This window comes from Indicator indicator, chromosome 13 (assembly GCF_027791375.1).
Source record: "Indicator indicator isolate 239-I01 chromosome 13, UM_Iind_1.1, whole genome shotgun sequence".
In the NCBI taxonomy this organism is placed as follows: domain Eukaryota; kingdom Metazoa; phylum Chordata; class Aves; order Piciformes; family Indicatoridae; genus Indicator; species Indicator indicator.
In genome coordinates this window covers 315,304-334,541 of record NC_072022.1, presented here as the reverse complement: position 1 = coordinate 334,541, position 19,238 = coordinate 315,304, and the positions used below count along the sequence as shown (strand labels likewise).

Below are 19,238 nucleotides of genomic sequence, written 5' to 3'. Positions count from 1 at the left end.
CAATATGCATGATGTTTTATGTCACAGTTTTGTCTTTTTTTCATTGACCTGCTTTCAGGAGGTTCGTCAAGATGTCTGTAAGGCAAAAAATAAAGGACAGCGTATTTTCACTGACAATAAAGCAAAGCTGGAACACAAGAGAGAGCCTTTTGCAGGTAAGACATTAGCTATTTGATTGTGTTAATCTATTTCACTCATATAATATGACAGTAGGATTTTTTCAAGTTGAGTTCTAATCAATGCATAATGATTATGCATAAAGTGTTTTCATCAATTAAAATAATATTTTCTGGAGTCTCCACTGTATTCAGGAAAATACTGTTTAGCTATATCTGAACTGATAATGGTATAACACATAGTTAAAGCATGTCCTAAAGCTGCTGTTTTGAAATACTTGAATTGTCGCTCATGTTTTCATACAAGTCAAACATCTTTTCTGTCAAGCGGAGGAAAATGTTGTGGATGTTGTCTGTCTTGTTTGCATTGTAACCTCAGGAATTCTTAAATTGTGCTAAGGAGATTTGAATTCTGTGTACATTAATAGATTATTTCTCTAATAATTTGCTTTAATTTGTGGGCATTATAGTTGTCCTCATACTGTGTTTCAACTCGAATAATATCTATTCTCTTTGAACCCATGTGCATGAACCTAACGTCCAAGAATCCGTAATGACAACAAAATATTTGCACAGTGTTCATCTGTTAGTGTGTTAACCTCTTTACTTGCTTTACAGTGATTAGCAGCATCATCTCTTTTCACAGAAAAACAAAGTGGTCCTGGTGGTCAGGTGAAAGATGTAGTGGGAAAGGATTCTACAGTAACAACTGCTCCTAAAAATGTGGCTACTGAAGAGTTGGCTTGGAAAGAACAACCTGTGTATTCTTATCAACAGATTAGCTGTTTGGACAGTGTCATCAGGTAAGAAACCAGTGTGTAAACTACACTTGACTTCTAGACTTAAGACAATATCTAATATTGTTAAATCATTCTGTTTTAGGTACTTGGAGAGCTGTAGTGTGCCTGGCACAGCAAAAAGAAAATGTGAACCTTCATCAAGTGTTGCATCACTTGATTCTGAAGCTCATGAACAAAAACCAGCTGATAGTGCTGTACAGTCTTTGGGAGGTATCTGCATCACAGCTTTTTCTTGGTTGTTTTTTTTTGTTTGTCAGCAGACAATTGAATGCCGTTTCTTTGCAGAATAATGACCCGTGTAGTTTAGACGTGACCTCATAGCCATTTTCTTAGTGTTACATGTTGATCTAACTTTTGAGAATCTTTCCTACAATCAAAATATTGAGTATGTGACTGAGTATGTGGATTGTGGATGCAATTAGCATATTTAAACTGTACAAAATAAAGATTTAGAGTTTTAGGATTTGAATCATTGTCAAATATAAAAACTTTGTTTCACAACTGGGACTTGGAAGAACAACCAGCTGAAGAACTTGCAGCAAATTGATTATAACAAAAATATATATGCTACACTTCTGTTTCTTCTTTGTGGATATTAAAAAATCCAGGAACAACAGAGGGTAAAATGCAACATCAGACTGCTCTGTGTGTGAGGCACAAGAACACATTTTGATGTCCAGCCATGAAAACAAAAGATGGGGATTACTGTTTTAAAAGTCTGCTGTAGGCAAAAGCATTAGCTTTTTTGTTACCTGTTAAGTACAGCTTTGATACAGTCCCTGTCTGGCTGGGGAGCTCAAGTGGAGAATGTGGCTGTTTCATTAGTACTGGAATTGTGAGACTGGTGAAGAGCTATACACAAAGGAGATGCTTCTTCTTTCAACCTTATCCTATGAAGGGGAATTGTCTAGAGCAGCTCCTCAAAAATTGGTCTTGGGAATTATCTTGTATCTTTCATTTTGATAGGCTTCAAAACCAAGTTCTAATGAAGCTTCTAGAATCAAATTGAAAGGTATTGGTATACATAGAAATAGTGTCCTGTAGAAGGAATTGAAATGCTTTAAGAGCTGGAGAAAAAGAAATGATGTAACTAGTGTCGTGTAATCAGGAGCACAATTTCTGCTGCCGTTTAGAGTCTGTGTAGTTCTGGTTCAGAGATGATGATGTGGGTTTGTTAGCTCTTTGGTGCACTGACTGAGAATGACAAAGCTACCACCATGCTCCAGTCAGCAAAAATACAGACTTTAGGTCTTAACTATGTCAAGTGTTCCTAACAGAGGAGGAAAGCTTTTACTGCTGGTTTATGAGGCACTGGTATGACCTCTGCTGGATTATTGTGTATAGCTTTCAGGTTAGATAACTGAAATAGGTGGATGCTTGGAGGAAAGCTGTTAGGATAACCACGGAGATAAGCATACAACTATATGGGAGCTGTGTGTGACTTCATCTTAGGCTGAAAAAGGATAGAAACTTTCTTCCAAAGCTGTGACATAAGAGAGTGAAAATCAGGAAAGGGCAAAAAGTCTTTCCTTGAAAAGATTCAGTTAGGCTGTATGTGACAGTATCAAGGATTGGATGCAATTGCTCAAGAGTCATTCTTGGTGGAATGCATAGTGTTCATTTTGTGTCTTACAAAGCACAGTTTAGCCTTTATTCTTTTGCAGCCCTAGTAGCATATAATTTGCATTTGCTTTTGTTTATGATCAGTAAGCTACAACTTTTTTTTTCAATAGATCCTGCTGTGTTGAAGGCATCTGGTAAATCAAATGGTCCCCCTGTGGTTGGTGCTCACTTAACATCTTTGGCTTTACCTGGCAAGCCTGAAAGTGTTGTCTCTCTCACAAGTCAGTGCAGCTACAGTAGCACCATTGTTCATGTTGGAGACAAAAAACCACAACCTGAATTAGGTATGTTTTTTTGCTAATAAATTTTCTCCAAAATGACAGTCACTGGCAAGTTTAAATTTCATGTGTGAACAGCTTGTGACTTACTTTCTTACAGCTAAAAGGTTCCTGTGGAAATGGCATAAATAGGGACTGAATTTATATTGTAAAATTATTGCAGAATTGTAGTAGCTTAAAAATTAATATACAGAGCTTTTTTCCTTCTTTTTTTTTTTCTTCATCTTATTTTTTTCCCTGTTACTTTAGAAATGATAGAAGATGGTCCAAGTGGAGCAGAAATCTTAGATGGCCAACTTCTTGCCCCTCCATCCACCTCAGCACATGTAAATCAAGAAAAGGAGCCGTTTAAGAAACTGGGGCTTACAAAGGAAGTCCTTGCAGTGCATACACAAAAAGAGGAGCAGAGCTTTTTGAATAAGTTTAAAGAAATCAAGAAATTCAATATTTTTCAGTCCCACTGCAATCACTACTTACAAGATAAACCCAAAGGACGGCCCGGTGAACGTGGTATGGCAATAGTTTTCATGATAAAACTTGTGTGTATATAGGAAATAAATCCTGCTAAGACAGCATTTCCAATTTTAGCTGTATTGTGGGGCCTCTATGAGTAGTGATAATTGCATGCTATTTTTGAAGTCCATAGAAAAAATTCTTTTTAATAAGTCTTGAAGACTGAGAGTGGAATATAGCATTAAATATGAGAGCTCACATTTTGGTAACTAATGTTCTGATTTTTTTAATCTATGCACTGTATTATTACTGCCCTACATTTACTTCCAAGGGACAAACACCATTCTTTAGCATGTTTGCTTTGCTGTATCTATGCTTGCTTTTTCTTGTGTCTTTCCAGCTGTCTCTTCTTGAGGTTCATGGGTTTGGTTTGTTTTCAGCCCTTCTGCTTTACATCCAGTTTCCGCCATTCCATTATTGTGTAATTAGTGAAACAATCTGATAATTTAAAGGTAACCAAACAATTATTAAATGTGATCAGTGGAATGGAAATGGGATGGACTAGCCATAATAATGAGATTTTTTTGTTTGTTAGGACAAGGAGCTCCAGATGGCATTTTCAGAAGTGCTTGATACTGATCTGACTTTGTTCCTATTACAGTCCTGACTTGACTTGGAACAGAAGCCAGACACTGCTAAGCATTTTTTTTTTTTTTTCAGATTCTTACCACTTTTTTTTTTTTAATAGTTATGCAGGTGCTTGATTTAGGAAACTTGTTCTGGAACCCCTTTATGTCTTTGAATTCTTTTTATCATTAAACTTTTTAGCTTATCTAAATAAGCTTTAGACAAACGAAAAGTCTGAACAGCTTTTAGTGTTGGAAGATTTTTATTTTTTTGAATGGCTTTCCTCATGTCTGTAGTCAAATGAACTGACAGCCTTCACCTAGGGAAGAGTTGCTTGGTGCACACCTATCCTGAAATAAGACTATAAAGGTTGCATGCTTTTTTTTCTCCTCATGAAATTTTCTTCATGTATACTTTCTCTCCTTCTGCCTTTTTCTTTTTTCCCGCCTTTTCAATTATGGACCTAAATGACCCTAACTCTCTGGAAATGCATTCAGTCATGTCCCATACTGCTTTTATTGTAATTGCTGGAGTAATTAAAGGTTGTCCTGTCTGGGAGACACAGTTCTGCAACCTAGTTCTGTTTGGGTGACACAAACTTGAGCCTGTTTTTATCCATGGCTGCTCTCTTCTCTTCCATGGTGCCAGCATGGTTTTCATTCCCCAGTTAGCTGAACTCTTGTGCTAGAAGTAAAAGTGAATCTGACCCCTTCCATTTGGGTAGACTAGGTCCAGAACTGCAGTTTTGAGCAACTTCTAGAGATTGTAAGGTGAAAGGGATCCATTAGATTGCAAGTAAGATTCTTCCTCATGTTTTGTGCTGTTTTTTATTGCAGGTGGCCGTGGACAAAGAAATGGCACTTCTGGAATGGATCAACCTTGGAAGAAAAGTGGAAAGAACAGGAAATCCAAGCGCATTAAACCACAGGAGTCTTCAGACAGTACAACTTCTGGAACTAAATTCCCCCATCGGTTCCCTCTTCAGGGTTTAAATGCTACTGCTTGGTCACCATCAGACACTTCACAGGCCAGCTATTCAGCGATGTCTTTTCCCACCGTTATGCCTGCATATCCGCTTCCTGTTTTTCCAGCAGCTGGAACTGTGCCACCAGCTCCTGAGACTTCGCTCTCTGGTTTTAATCAGCTGCCAGACTCTGGAAATGCTTGCCCTGTGCAACCATCCCAGTTCTCTGCACCCCTCATGACACCTGTCGTAGCTCTTGTGCTCCCCAACTATGTCTACCCAGAGATGAACAATAACTTACCTCAAACACTTTACCACAACCAAACCAATTTCCCTGCCCATTCCACTTTCCCTTCACAGACAGTATTTCCAACACAGCCTCCATTTGCTACACCCAGCCCTTTTCCACAACAGGCGTTTTTTCCAACACAGCCATTCCACTATAATCCACCAGCAGAAAGTGAAAAGGTTCCTGTCACAGAGACTCGAAATGAGCCGTCCCGTTCCTGCACTCCACAATCATTGGGTCCTCAGGACCAGGCTTCTCCACCTCTGTTCCAGTCAAGGTGCAGTTCTCCGCTGAATCTTCTACAGTTAGAAGAAACCACAAAAACTGCTGAAAGTGGAGCTCCTGTGGGTTTGCACGGAGCTTTAAGTGAGGAAGGAGCCATAGCCAAAATCATGTCAACTGATAACTGTAGTGGAAAGGAATCCATACCAGTAAGTATGCTGGAGGGTTTTTCTCAGTTCATCACATTCTTGAACATATCTGAAGTTGTTAATATGTAGAGGTGCCTGAAATGGTTTCCACCCCCAACCCGTATTCCTCTCTCTGCTACATCATTTTTTGAAGCCTTTTGCTTGTGAGATCCATGTTTGGGTTTGTTGGGTATTTTTTTAATAGGTGGTTATCAATCACTATAATCCCAGGAGATGAACTCATAATTGTAGTTAGCAACTCCAACTTCTGCAGACTGCATTAGAAAAAAAATCCAGTAATTAAAGTAGTCCTAACCTTACAACCTTAAAAAGAAAATTTGTTGCTGTTCTTCTAGGCTTGGAAAGTTACCCTGAAAGAGTGCTTTTCTACTTTTTGTTTCTCTTTTCTTTAAGATATGAATAGAGTCTTGTCATGTATTATTGTCGTCTGTCTTTGAATAACTGTGTAAACATGCTGGAATATAAAATGAAGTGGATTAGTACTAACTGGATATGACTAGTAATGAAAGCAGCTTTGGTTTTGGGGTTTGGTATTTTAATTTGTTTGGGTTTTGTTTTGTTTGTTTGTTTTCTTTCTCCCCATCTCATGACTAGGCTGAATCTCCAATGGACGCTCAAAACAGCGATGCACTCTCCATGTCTAGTGTCCTGCTTGACATTTTACTTCAAGAAGATGCATGTTCTGGCAGTGGTTCAGCTTCTTCAGGTAGTGGTGCGTCTGCAGCTGCCGAGTCTCTGGGGTCTGGATCCAACGGCTGTGGCACGTCAGGGAGCAGAACAGGTAATGCTCTAAGCAATTTGGGGGAGGTGGAGCATGAGGTATTGCAAACACCACTTGATTGTCAAGTGCTATATGCAGAAATCTTTGTCTTTAAACCTCATGGCATGGTTTGTTTATGATGTCTTTGTTTGCATTCTACAACATGAAGTTTTTTGTGTTGTGGTTGATTTATTTCACACACTTTTTAAAATGTGTGTGAAATAACCATTAATATGTAGTTATGATAGAATAATGAGAAAATACTGTGTTCTTTCATGTTTCATTTCAGGTTTTAGTTTAATTATTCTGTTGAAATTTATTAGAGACTTAGCTTGGGAATTTGAGTTTTAAATTATTAATGCAGTTACTTGGGGTGGAAATTCCCTCTTTCAAAAAGTGAAATAAAGGAGTTGTATTTATACCTTCAGTTCTCTTTAATCTTCTTTATTTTCAAAAGCATTCAGATAATGTATGTTTTTGTCAATTTATAACAAAACTTTAAAATTTCTTTTTAAAGGTAGTAGCGAAACTAGTCATACCAGCAAATACTTTGGGAGCATAGATTCCTCAGAAAATCATCATAAAACCAAAATGAAGGCAGAAATGGAAGAAAGTGAGCACTTCATTAAATATGTTCTTCAGGATCCTATATGGCTTTTGATGGCAAACACAGATGACACTGTTATGATGACTTACCAGATACCTTCACGGTAATTCCAATGTCATTGTCCTTCATGAACTGTATATATGTACAAAAGGAAAGATAGATAGATAGATAGATAGATGTGTGTGTCTCAACAGAAATAGATGAGTTTTATTGTTCGGCTTGCTGTCAGGAAGAACTCTTGCAATTTTTTTCTTTTGTATACTACACACTTGCTGGAAGTCCTTGTAGTCTGATTAATAGAACCTGACAATATGCTTAGATCTAATGTAGCATGGGTAATCTATGCTCCCTGGCCATTGTTTGTGAGATGCCAGATAGTGACACACAGCTTTCTTGCCTTACGTTTTTTTCCTGGGTTGTTAACTTCCACATGTATGTTTCTCTCCATAAACGCCCATTGAAATAGGGTAGGGAAGTAGGAGGCTAAGATCATAAGATTTTGAATAGAACAAAACTTCATTTAAAAAAAAAAATCCTGAAGGTATTTAAAAAGCTGTATAGTTGTTGTGGTGTTTAGGGACATGGTTTAGCGGTGACCTGGTTGTGCTGGGTAAATGGTTGGACTTGATGATATTAAAGGTCCCTTCCAATCGAAGTGATTCTATGAGTTTATAACAGCAAGGAGCAGATATAAAGGAGAAGGTGTGTCCAGTCTGCAGAATAAAAAAACCAAAATCTTCTTGTTCATATTTCTCAGGAGCAGTGAATGGTATTTTGAAAGGAATAGAACTTTTCAGTAAAGACAAGTCTTTTGAAAGGGAATGAAAGCAGTCTTTCAGTATATAGAAGCACAGGTATGATAGGGGGGAAAAAATAGAGAACACACTGTAAGTACTTCAGAATTTTTCCCTAGGTTTAAAAATACCATGGCATTCCTCAGTTTTTGTAGCCTGAAGGGTTGGCAACTAGAGGTGGGAATTCCAGTGACTGTAAGGATATCAAGACCTGCCAAAGAGAATCTAGTTGATAAAACCAGGAGTATTAAGGCGACTTAAGCTTACTGTCAGAACATGATGCCCAGGAAGAGAAGTGTAAAGCCAACCTGTTCTTAGGTGCACTGTAAGGACCAGAAATAGTACTAGGTTTCTTGGAACTTGCTTACTATTGCCATCTTTTATAGAGAAATATGTCTTATAAATGTTTGGTGAGTGGCCTTTTTTTGAAATTTCTGAACCTAGGTGGAGTACTGGGAGGGAGAGAACTTTGGCTGCTGAAACAGAGCAGTGTTTTCTAAATCTCTCCCTCCCTTAATCTGTTCTCGATGACTTCTTAAATATATCTCACTAGTTCTGCTTGTGTGCAAGATTTCATGTGTGCATCTAGTGTCTGTTTTGGATTGTCCTCCCAGTGAAGGGGAACTTGGAACCTACTGCTGCAGTAGCAGCAAAGGGAAACGGGAGCTTTTGGTGGTTTCTCACCAGTGGTGCTGCCTGAACTGCTCTAAGAAACTGTCTTCACTGAAAGAATCTGAAAAGATAGTGAGCCAGCAGAGATGCATTAAAAGTTGTCTGCAAATACAAAAAGCTGTTGAAATAACCACACTTCATTTTCTTCTAATACTAGATTTGTAATCTTAACATCCCAGAACAAAAATAGTCTTTAAAAATGTGTTTAACTGTGTAACCTTAAATAGGCATAAAGCCCAGAAATTGTTGAAGCTCAATTTCTAAATACATTTTATTTTAGAGATTTGGAAACTGTTTTAAAAGAAGATAAGCAGAAATTAAAGCAAATGCAGAAACTACAGCCGAAATTTACAGAAGAACAAAAAAGAGAGCTTATTGAAGTTCATCCATGGATCCAGCAAGGTGGACTGCCAAAAACTGTTGCTAATTCTGTAAGTTTAAATGAGTTGGTTACTGTTGCATGTATAACTGTGCTTAAGTTGTTAGCTGACAAAGTTACACTTTTCCATTTCTATTGCTATGAAAGCTTAATTAATTATGCAAGGAAAAAAATTAATTCAAACTCCAATGCAGTGGTTTCTTGCTTGATTTAATTTGTCCTAAGTCTTCTTTCCAATAGGAAAGTTTAAGTAATGGTGATTAGTGTAAAAAATAGTCTTTCACAGGTATCTGTTGAAAATTCTTTATCAACACAGCCAGAAACTTCACTACATGAAAGTCTCTTTTGTGGACAGAAATTTTTGCCTGTGACTTCCTAGAAAGTACAGAATTAACGAGGATACACTGTTCCTTCTTTCTATCAGACTTCACGTGCAGGATCATCTATTGCCTTGATTCCACAAGTGGATTAAAGGCTTGAAAGGCAAGAAAACAAACAAGCAAAGAAAAAACCCCACCAACAGAACCCATGACAAAACATCCCTGCAGTTCTATGTCTATTTTACTTTCATACCTAATTGCATTCTCTCTTCCCTAAGCTTTCCATCACTTGTACCTTTTTTGCACATAAATTGCCAAATGCAGAGACTCCTTATGCATGAGTGTTTTGAAATTTACTGTAACAGAGTTTCAGTGGAATCTTAATCCTGCTGTTAATGTTACTGTGACACTAATTCTATAGCACTCATCTTGTGTAAGTGTACATTTTTTTCTGTCTGCAGTGAGCGTGAACATATTACAGCAGGGTTAGCAATCAGATGGAGGAAAGGGTGATTGAAAGTGCATGTAAAGTGTCAGCATTATAAATAATTGATAATGTAACTGCTTCTAACAGATTTGCTACATGTTATAAAATGATTGTGTGTGGGAGAATTGGAGATTGGAATATACCTGGTGGTTGCAGCACAGGTATAAGGGTTACTTTGAAATCAGGGATCGCATGCAAGAGGACTGTTTGGAAAAGCTTTTTTTTTTCCCTTTAACTATGAATGTTTCTATAATTTTCTTTTTAGGAATGTATTTTTTGTGAGGACAATATACAGAGCAATTTTTATACATCGTATGATGAAGAAATCCATGAAATGGACCTTAATGAAATGATTGAAGAGAGTGGGGAAAACAACTTGGTCTCCTTGAGTCAAGTCAGCGAAGAACAAACATAGCCTTTGAGCCTGTTATTTTAAAAGCTGCTTCAAAACTACAGTGATGATCCACAAAGGTTTAACTCTTGAATCCAGCAAGATGAAACCAGTTCATGAAAACAAATGTGTTTTTCTTGCTCTGGAAGAGTCCTTCGTGAATGAATCTCTTTTTAAATGGTGGCAATCTCTTCCCAGTAAGGACATTGTTGAAGATGGTATAGCTTTTCTTTAAAAAAAAAAAAAAAAAAAAAGACAGACTCCTATTTTGCACTTACATGCCTCAAGTACTTCTTTATGAACTATAGAAACTTTTCATTGATGCCTACTGTTTTTTGTAGAGTGGGTTAATGAGTACTGAAAATCCCCTTACATGTGGTTCTTTAAATCATCTTTTGGCAATGATTCAGTGTATAAATTGTTCTAGCAGTTTTGCTTAGTGGCTCTTCAGCATTGTTCTAATATTTGAAGTGGTTCAGCGTAGTAGAAGAAATAACCTTCAAGCGAATCAATTCTCACTTGCCCTTCTCATACCAGGTGATCCCATCCTCTTTGTTTTTATTTCATGTAGTTTTGAATGTAAGAACCTTTTTGGTCTAAGAGAAATGTGGAACTGATGTTGTAACATGGTCTTGGGTTAAAATACTATGTGAAGGTATGAGACCATACAGAGGAGTACTGACAGCTTTGTAGCCTTCTATTTAAATGGACACTGCAATACTGTGAACTGTTTATTACCTCGAAACATCATTTCTGAGAATTTATACATGACAAATCTTTATGCTTAAAAGATTTGAAAAAATTAAGGCCACAGAGGATGACCATGTGTGCTCCAGTGATGGTTAGACAAAGCTTGGTATAACTTAACCTTTGTTTCTGGTTTGTACTGTCAGGAGGTTGGCCACTAGTTTTTCCTGTGTGGCTAAACAAATGTCAAACCTTGTATGAGACAAGAGGGGATTGGGTGTTTCTTCTCAATTGAAGATAGTTCTTAAAGTGATGTTGAGAACAGCATTGACTTTTTCACTATATTTGAATTGCATAATCTAAAACTTAATGTGGCTGGAATCCGTTGCTGTCAAAGTTTTAATTTTAATGCCTCTGAGATTGTATTGACTTGAATGTGTACTTTCCATTCTTGTGCTGTTTGTGTTGGATGTGGGGAAAGAACAGAAAAGAGCAACTCTGCTATATTGATTAGTTGAAGGACTTTCAGGTGCAGTATTGCCAGATGTCAACCACAAGTTTTGAGATGGAAAAAAAGGAGAAATTCCATTAACTTCATTTGTCTTATATTTTTAATGGAAAGCATTTTCTTTTTTATTAGGATAACATTTCTATTCACTGAAATTTAAGGTTATTTTCATTCTATGAAAGTACTTCTCTTTGTATGCAAAGAGGAAGTCAGGTCTGACACCACCAAAAACATGCAGAAGTGATTGGTATGTGCTCAGTGGAAGAAATAATTTGTGTGAAGTAATTGGTTATTAATTGGACAATGTCTTGAGGAAATTTGTATTGGAGACAGGTTCTGCAGATAGTGTGTGAACTTTTGAAACAAGTAGAATCACAAATTAAAAAATAAACATCTTAAGTGTAGTGTGAAGCACAACCCAGCAAGATCTGGTTCCTGTCTTTAATAGTTAAACAAGGTCAGACTTGAATATCTGTAAATATAAACTGAGTGAGACATATTCAAATGTGGGTGTCCAAGTCTGATGTATTACATGTTGCAATCATAAATGGAGCAGTGCAGCTATACCAACATGTGGAACATATTTCATTTTTACATGTAAACAGAAATAGTTTTAATTGGACCAGGGTTTGGGAAAAATAAAAGCTTTATACAAAGGAGTGCATCATAATCATGCAAATTATTTTCAGGGACTTCTCAAGTACTTCAAACTTCTTTGCTTTTAGCATGCTTTTTTTTAAATATACTTTATTCTGTTTTTTTTTTTTCCTTCAATGACCATCTTGTAACTATAACTTAGCGAAAGGAAGAGAAAAGTATATTTAGAGCATTTTGTGGATGTGCTTACTTACGAACTTAATCTTGCATCCTTAAAGTGTTTGCATTTACAGGGTGGTATTAAAATATTTTCCTGTAACTTTAAATCTACATGCCTCCATTTATAGATAAGATTCTGAAGCTGTAATTTTTCCAAACTGTTGTAAGATGACTTATTTGTGATGACACTTTGTCAACATGTCAACAATGTTTTCTGTACACTGTGCAATATATTTTGGTTTTTGCCACTTGTGACTAATTTTTATGACTTTGCTTTTTAGAAAACTGGTAAATAAAACAGATATATTTTTAGTTGCCTTTTTTTGTTCCTTGAGCCTTCTACTGCAAGGAAGCAAAAAAAAAAATAAGTGTATTGCTAACAGCGTGTGAACTGGTAGTTCAAACTGAAGACCCTGCAAGCTATCAAGTGAGTTGTAGCTTACTGTCCTGAAGTAGAATGTTTGCCAGCTTGTGTGACCTGTAAGTTTAGTGGTCAAATGGAAGTTGAGAAGTTTAGTGGTCAAATGGAAGTTGAGAAGTTTAGTGGTCAAATGGAAGTTGAGAAGTTTAGTGGTCAAATGGAAGTTGAGAAGTTTAGTGGTCAAATGGAAGTTGAGAAGTTTAGTGGTCAAATGGAAGTTGAGAAGTTTAGTGGTCAAATGGAAGTTGAGAAGTTTAGTGGTCAAATGGAAGTTGAGAAGTTTAGTGGTCAAATGGAAGTTGAGAAGTTTAGTGGTCAAATGGAAGTTGAGAAGTTTAGTGGTCAAATGGAAGTTGAGAAGTTTAGTGGTCAAATGGAAGTTGAGAAGTTTAGTGGTCAAATGGAAGTTGAGAAGTTTAGTGGTCAAATGGAAGTTGAGAAGTTTAGTGGTCAAATGGAAGTTGAGAAGTTTAGTGGTCAAATGGAAGTTGAGAAGTTTAGTGGTCAAATGGAAGTTGAGAAGTTTAGTGGTCAAATGGAAGTTGAGAAGTTTAGTGGTCAAATGGAAGTTGAGAAGTTTAGTGGTCAAATGGAAGTTGAGAAGTTTAGTGGTCAAATGGAAGTTGAGAAGTTTAGTGGTCAAGGAGTGGAAGTTTAGTGGTCAAATGGAAGTTGAGAAGTTTAGTGGTCAAATGGAAGTTGAGAAGTTTAGTGGTCAAATGGAAGTTGAGAAGTTTAGTGGTCAAATGGAAGTTGAGAAGTTTAGTGGTCAAATGGAAGTTGAGAAGTTTAGTGGTCAAATGGAAGTTGAGAAGTTTAGTGGTCAAATGGAAGTTGAGAAGTTTAGTGGTCAAATGGAAGTTGAGAAGTTTAGTGGTCAAATGGAAGTTGAGAAGTTTAGTGGTCAAATGGAAGTTGAGAAGTTTAGTGGTCAAATGGAAGTTGAGAAGTTTAGTGGTCAAATGGAAGTTGAGAAGTTTAGTGGTCAAATGGAAGTTGAGAAGTTTAGTGGTCAAATGGAAGTTGAGAAGTTTAGTGGTCAAATGGAAGTTGAGAAGTTTAGTGGTCAAATGGAAGTTGAGAAGTTTAGTGGTCAAATGGAAGTTGAGAAGTTTAGTGGTCAAATGGAAGTTGAGAAGTTTAGTGGTCAAATGGAAGTTGAGAAGTTTAGTGGTCAAATGGAAGTTGAGAAGTTTAGTGGTCAAATGGAAGTTGAGAAGTTTAGTGGTCAAATGGAAGTTGAGAAGTTTAGTGGTCAAATGGAAGTTGAGAAGTTTAGTGGTCAAATGGAAGTTGAGAAGTTTAGTGGTCAAATGGAAGTTGAGAAGTTTAGTGGTCAAATGGAAGTTGAGAAGTTTAGTGGTCAAATGGAAGTTGAGAAGTTTAGTGGTCAAATGGAAGTTGAGAAGTTTAGTGGTCAAATGGAAGTTGAGAAGTTTAGTGGTCAAATGGAAGTTGAGAAGTTTAGTGGTCAAATGGAAGTTGAGAAGTTTAGTGGTCAAATGGAAGTTGAGAAGTTTAGTGGTCAAATGGAAGTTGAGAAGTTTAGTGGTCAAATGGAAGTTGAGAAGTTTAGTGGTCAAATGGAAGTTGAGAAGTTTAGTGGTCAAATGGAAGTTGAGAAGTTTAGTGGTCAAATGGAAGTTGAGAAGTTTAGTGGTCAAATGGAAGTTGAGAAGTTTAGTGGTCAAATGGAAGTTGAGAAGTTTAGTGGTCAAATGGAAGTTGAGAAGTTTAGTGGTCAATGGAAGTTGAGAAGTTTAGTGGTCAAATGGAAGTTGAGAAGTTTAGTGGTCAAATGGAAGTTGAGAAGTTTAGTGGTCAAATGGAAGTTGAGAAGTTTAGTGGTCAAATGGAAGTTGAGAAGTTTAGTGGTCAAATGGAAGTTGAGAAGTTTAGTGGTCAAATGGAAGTTGAGAAGTTTAGTGGTCAAATGGAAGTTGAGAAGTTTAGTGGTCAAATGGAAGTTGAGAAGTTTAGTGGTCAAATGGAAGTTGAGAAGTTTAGTGGTCAAATGGAAGTTGAGAAGTTTAGTGGTCAAATGGAAGTTGAGAAGTTTAGTGGTCAAATGGAAGTTGAGAAGTTTAGTGGTCAAATGGAAGTTGAGAAGTTTAGTGGTCAAATGGAAGTTGAGAAGTTTAGTGGTCAAATGGAAGTTGAGAAGTTTAGTGGTCAAATGGAAGTTGAGAAGTTTAGTGGTCAAATGGAAGTTGAGAAGTTTAGTGGTCAAATGGAAGTTGAGAAGTTTAGTGGTCAAATGGAAGTTGAGAAGTTTAGTGGTCAAATGGAAGTTGAGAAGTTTAGTGGTCAAATGGAAGTTGAGAAGTTTAGTGGTCAAATGGAAGTTGAGAAGTTTAGTGGTCAAATGGAAGTTGAGAAGTTTAGTGGTCAAATGGAAGTTGAGAAGTTTAGTGGTCAAATGGAAGTTGAGAAGTTTAGTGGTCAAATGGAAGTTGAGAAGTTTAGTGGTCAAATGGAAGTTGAGAAGTTTAGTGGTCAAATGGAAGTTGAGAAGTTTAGTGGTCAAATGGAAGTTGAGAAGTTTAGTGGTCAAATGGAAGTTGAGAAGTTTAGTGGTCAAATGGAAGTTGAGAAGTTTAGTGGTCAAATGGAAGTTGAGAAGTTTAGTGGTCAAATGGAAGTTGAGAAGTTTAGTGGTCAAATGGAAGTTGAGAAGTTTAGTGGTCAAATGGAAGTTGAGAAGTTTAGTGGTCAAATGGAAGTTGAGAAGTTTAGTGGTCAAATGGAAGTTGAGAAGTTTAGTGGTCAAATGGAAGTTGAGAAGTTTAGTGGTCAAATGGAAGTTGAGAAGTTTAGTGGTCAAATGGAAGTTGAGAAGTTTAGTGGTCAAATGGAAGTTGAGAAGTTTAGTGGTCAAATGGAAGTTGAGAAGTTTAGTGGTCAAATGGAAGTTGAGAAGTTTAGTGGTCAAATGGAAGTTGAGAAGTTTAGTGGTCAAATGGAAGTTGAGAAGTTTAGTGGTCAAATGGAAGTTGAGAAGTTTAGTGGTCAAATGGAAGTTGAGAAGTTTAGTGGTCAAATGGAAGTTGAGAAGTTTAGTGGTCAAATGGAAGTTGAAGTAGTGTCAAGGAAGTAGAGTTTAGTGGTCAAATGGAAGTTGAGAAGTTTAGTGGTCAAATGGAAGTTGAGAAGTTTAGTGGTCAAATGGAAGTTGAGAAGTTTAGTGGTCAAATGGAAGTTGAGAAGTTTAGTGGTCAAATGGAAGTTGAGAAGTTTAGTGGTCAAATGGAAGTTGAGAAGTTTAGTGGTCAAATGGAAGTTGAGAAGTTTAGTGGTCAAATGGAAGTTGAGAAGTTTAGTGGTCAAATGGAAGTTGAGAAGTTTAGTGGTCAAATGGAAGTTGAGAAGTTTAGTGGTCAAATGGAAGTTGAGAAGTTTAGTGGTCAAATGGAAGTTGAGAAGTTTAGTGGTCAAATGGAAGTTGAGAAGTTTAGTGGTCAAATGGAAGTTGAGAAGTTTAGTGGTCAAATGGAAGTTGAGAAGTTTAGTGGTCAAATGGAAGTTGAGAAGTTTAGTGGTCAAATGGAAGTTGAGAAGTTTAGTGGTCAAATGGAAGTTGAGAAGTTTAGTGGTCAAATGGAAGTTGAGAAGTTTAGTGGTCAAATGGAAGTTGAGAAGTTTAGTGGTCAAATGGAAGTTGAGAAGTTTAGTGGTCAAATGGAAGTTGAGAAGTTTAGTGGTCAAATGGAAGTTGAGAAGTTTAGTGGTCAAATGGAAGTTGAGAAGTTTAGTGGTCAAATGGAAGTTGAGAAGTTTAGTGGTCAAATGGAAGTTGAGAAGTTTAGTGGTCAAATGGAAGTTGAGAAGTTTAGTGGTCAAATGGAAGTTGAGAAGTTTAGTGGTCAAATGGAAGTTGAGAAGTTTAGTGGTCAAATGGAAGTTGAGAAGTTTAGTGGTCAAATGGAAGTTGAGAAGTTTAGTGGTCAAATGGAAGTTGAGAAGTTTAGTGGTCAAATGGAAGTTGAGAAGTTTAGTGGTCAAATGGAAGTTGAGAAGTTTAGTGGTCAAATGGAAGTTGAGAAGTTTAGTGGTCAAATGGAAGTTGAGAAGTTTAGTGGTCAAATGGAAGTTGAGAAGTTTAGTGGTCAAATGGAAGTTGAGAAGTTTAGTGGTCAAATGGAAGTTGAGAAGTTTAGTGGTCAAATGGAAGTTGAGAAGTTTAGTGGTCAAATGGAAGTTGAGAAGTTTAGTGGTCAAATGGAAGTTGAGAAGTTTAGTGGTCAAATGGAAGTTGAGAAGTTTAGTGGTCAAATGGAAGTTGAGAAGTTTAGTGGTCAAATGGAAGTTGAGAAGTTTAGTGGTCAAATGGAAGTTGAGAAGTTTAGTGGTCAAATGGAAGTTGAGAAGTTTAGTGGTCAAATGGAAGTTGAGAAGTTTAGTGGTCAAATGGAAGTTGAGAAGTTTAGTGGTCAAATGGAAGTTGAGAAGTTTAGTGGTCAAATGGAAGTTGAGAAGTTTAGTGGTCAAATGGAAGTTGAGAAGTTTAGTGGTCAAATGGAAGTTGAGAAGTTTAGTGGTCAAATGGAAGTTGAGAAGTTTAGTGGTCAAATGGAAGTTGAGAAGTTTAGTGGTCAAATGGAAGTTGAGAAGTTTAGTGGTCAAATGGAAGTTGAGAAGTTTAGTGGTCAAATGGAAGTTGAGAAGTTTAGTGGTCAAATGGAAGTTGAGAAGTTTAGTGGTCAAATGGAAGTTGAGAAGTTTAGTGGTCAAATGGAAGTTGAGAAGTTTAGTGGTCAAATGGAAGTTGAGAAGTTTAGTGGTCAAATGGAAGTTGAGAAGTTTAGTGGTCAAATGGAAGTTGAGAAGTTTAGTGGTCAAATGGAAGTTGAGAAGTTTAGTGGTCAAATGGAAGTTGAGAAGTTTAGTGGTCAAATGGAAGTTTAGTGTCAAATGGAAGTGAAGTTTAGTGGTCAAATGGAAGTTGAGAAGTTTAGTGGTCAAATGGAAGTTGAGAAGTTTAGTGGTCAAATGGAAGTTGAGAAGTTTAGTGGTCAAATGGAAGTTGAGAAGTTTAGTGGTCAAATGGAAGTTGAGAAGTTTAGTGACTAGTCATTGTGAAAACATGTACAAATTCACTACCTGCAAGAGCTTATGCAGCTGAGTTCTGTGTTCTTCAAAACCACTTGAAGACACATTGTCTGCCCCTTTTGCCATGTTCAGTGTCAGCTGTGGATGCCTTTACTCCTGCAGTCCACTGTGGTTTCATACTGGTAGCATAGAGGTAGAGAATTCCAATTACGCCCTTTGTTTTGTATAGTGATTGTTAGCCTTCTGTTGTGGGGTGTTGTGTCTTCAGAAGATTGCTGAAACTTAGCAGGCTAGTGGGTGTTCTTGATTTATACTCTGTGGAGAAAGTGGGGAGGCTTGAAGATTTCTGTTTTCAATGATGTAGTTAAGTGGGTTTGGGATGCTGCTTTGGATTGCCCCTCCAGTTTAGGAGATACCTGGGTTATAAGACTCTCATTAGGTGTGTTTTTCCCATTGCTCTATTTTTTGAGAGGTTTGTGTTTTGTTGTTGTGTTTTTGTAAAAAGAAAAACCAAAACCACAAAGCACGCACACAAAAAAAAAAACAAAACCAAAGCCAAGACCAAACAAAAAATCCCCAACCAAAAATCCCAAACAAACCAAAAAACAGAACAATGTAGTGTGAACTCTTAAGTTTTGTCATGAGTGACCCAGGTTATTTCTGTGAGATACAAAATCAAGGCATTTCTGTACAGGTCACCACACAAGTGAAGTGCCTTCGCATCAAGGGTAGAACTGTAGTGCTGTGCACTTTCTTGCTGAGGCATGCATTTTAAAGCATGCTTGTTCAGTACATCATCCAAGTCACCTCAAAATCTTCTGAACTGACCCTAAATCCATGAGCAGCAATGTATATGTGAGGTCTGTAAACACTTTTGTCCTAATAGCCCCTTGGTTCCTTGCTTAGCTGAAGGTGCAGAGGAGAGATGTATTGCCTGAGCGGATCAAATGCCATGCAGGTTGTCTGTGTGAATCTGCAGAGAAGGTGTTGTGCTAGCGTTTGCATGTAAGCTTGGATAGTTGATACATAACATGAGGAGAACGGAGGTGCTGCTGCTGCAACAAATTACCAGGTAACGTTTCACAGTTATTTCTATTCCCATCAGCATTTTGCAGTCATAAATGTAATGAGAGTAAAGTTAAATATGGCTTTGGGTATTCATACACTCCGTGATGATGTGCCTTCTGTCAGCACTGGAAGGTTATGACTTGCTTCAGCTGCTGAGCTGTTGGGAGCAGTCTTTGTCAGTTTCTCCCACCTCAGCAGCCCCTAGGCGTCACTGGTGTCTTGTGATTGCATTTGGCAACTTTGACACTTCTTTTCCTTCTGTCCAGCTTTCTGTATTTTGCGGCTATTGAGTTTGTTAGGGCGTTATTTGATGGAAAAGCTGTAGCTTGATTTGTAAATAATGATAAAATTCCCCAATGAAGAGCTGTTGGCCCAGTGGTAGTGAACACAAATAGAAACTTTCTGCTTGGAAGAGAGAAATGAACTACTGAAAAGCATCAAATTTTAGTCCACTTAACAGCTGCCACAGATCTGGAGGAAAAAAATGCTCCCCTTGCTGAGAATTCAGATCTTCGATTGCTCTTTTCTGAGGTAAGGTCTGCTGCTTTTCCCTCCCCTTGTCACTGACTGACTCCCTTTGAACTTTCCTGTGCTTTTTTTGCATAGAGGAAACTTAAACAACAACAAACACCAAAACAAGCCTGGAAACCAGAGAACACAGGAATTCAGTCATGAAAGTGCAGGATAAACTTAGCAAA

At 37.4% G+C, this 19,238-nt stretch overlaps 1 protein-coding gene across 2 annotated transcripts in view; it reads left to right on the top strand.

Annotated features, from left to right (window-relative positions):
• PER2 (period circadian regulator 2) overlaps positions 1-12,286 on the top strand; it is a 40,270-nt gene extending 27,984 nt beyond the window's left edge. For both annotated transcript variants that reach the window (XM_054386300.1, XM_054386302.1), the window contains 10 exons: positions 59-155; positions 763-919; positions 999-1,126; positions 2,650-2,823; positions 3,067-3,327; positions 4,734-5,581; positions 6,176-6,362; positions 6,859-7,051; positions 8,695-8,845; positions 9,866-12,286. In XM_054386300.1, coding sequence (XP_054242275.1) covers positions 59-155; positions 763-919; positions 999-1,126; positions 2,650-2,823; positions 3,067-3,327; positions 4,734-5,581; positions 6,176-6,362; positions 6,859-7,051; positions 8,695-8,845; positions 9,866-10,015 — 2,346 coding nt within the window. In that variant the 3' untranslated portion in view covers positions 10,016-12,286. The remainder of the gene's footprint in view (positions 1-58; positions 156-762; positions 920-998; positions 1,127-2,649; positions 2,824-3,066; positions 3,328-4,733; positions 5,582-6,175; positions 6,363-6,858; positions 7,052-8,694; positions 8,846-9,865) is intronic.
• Positions 12,287-19,238: the final 6,952 nt, after the last annotated feature.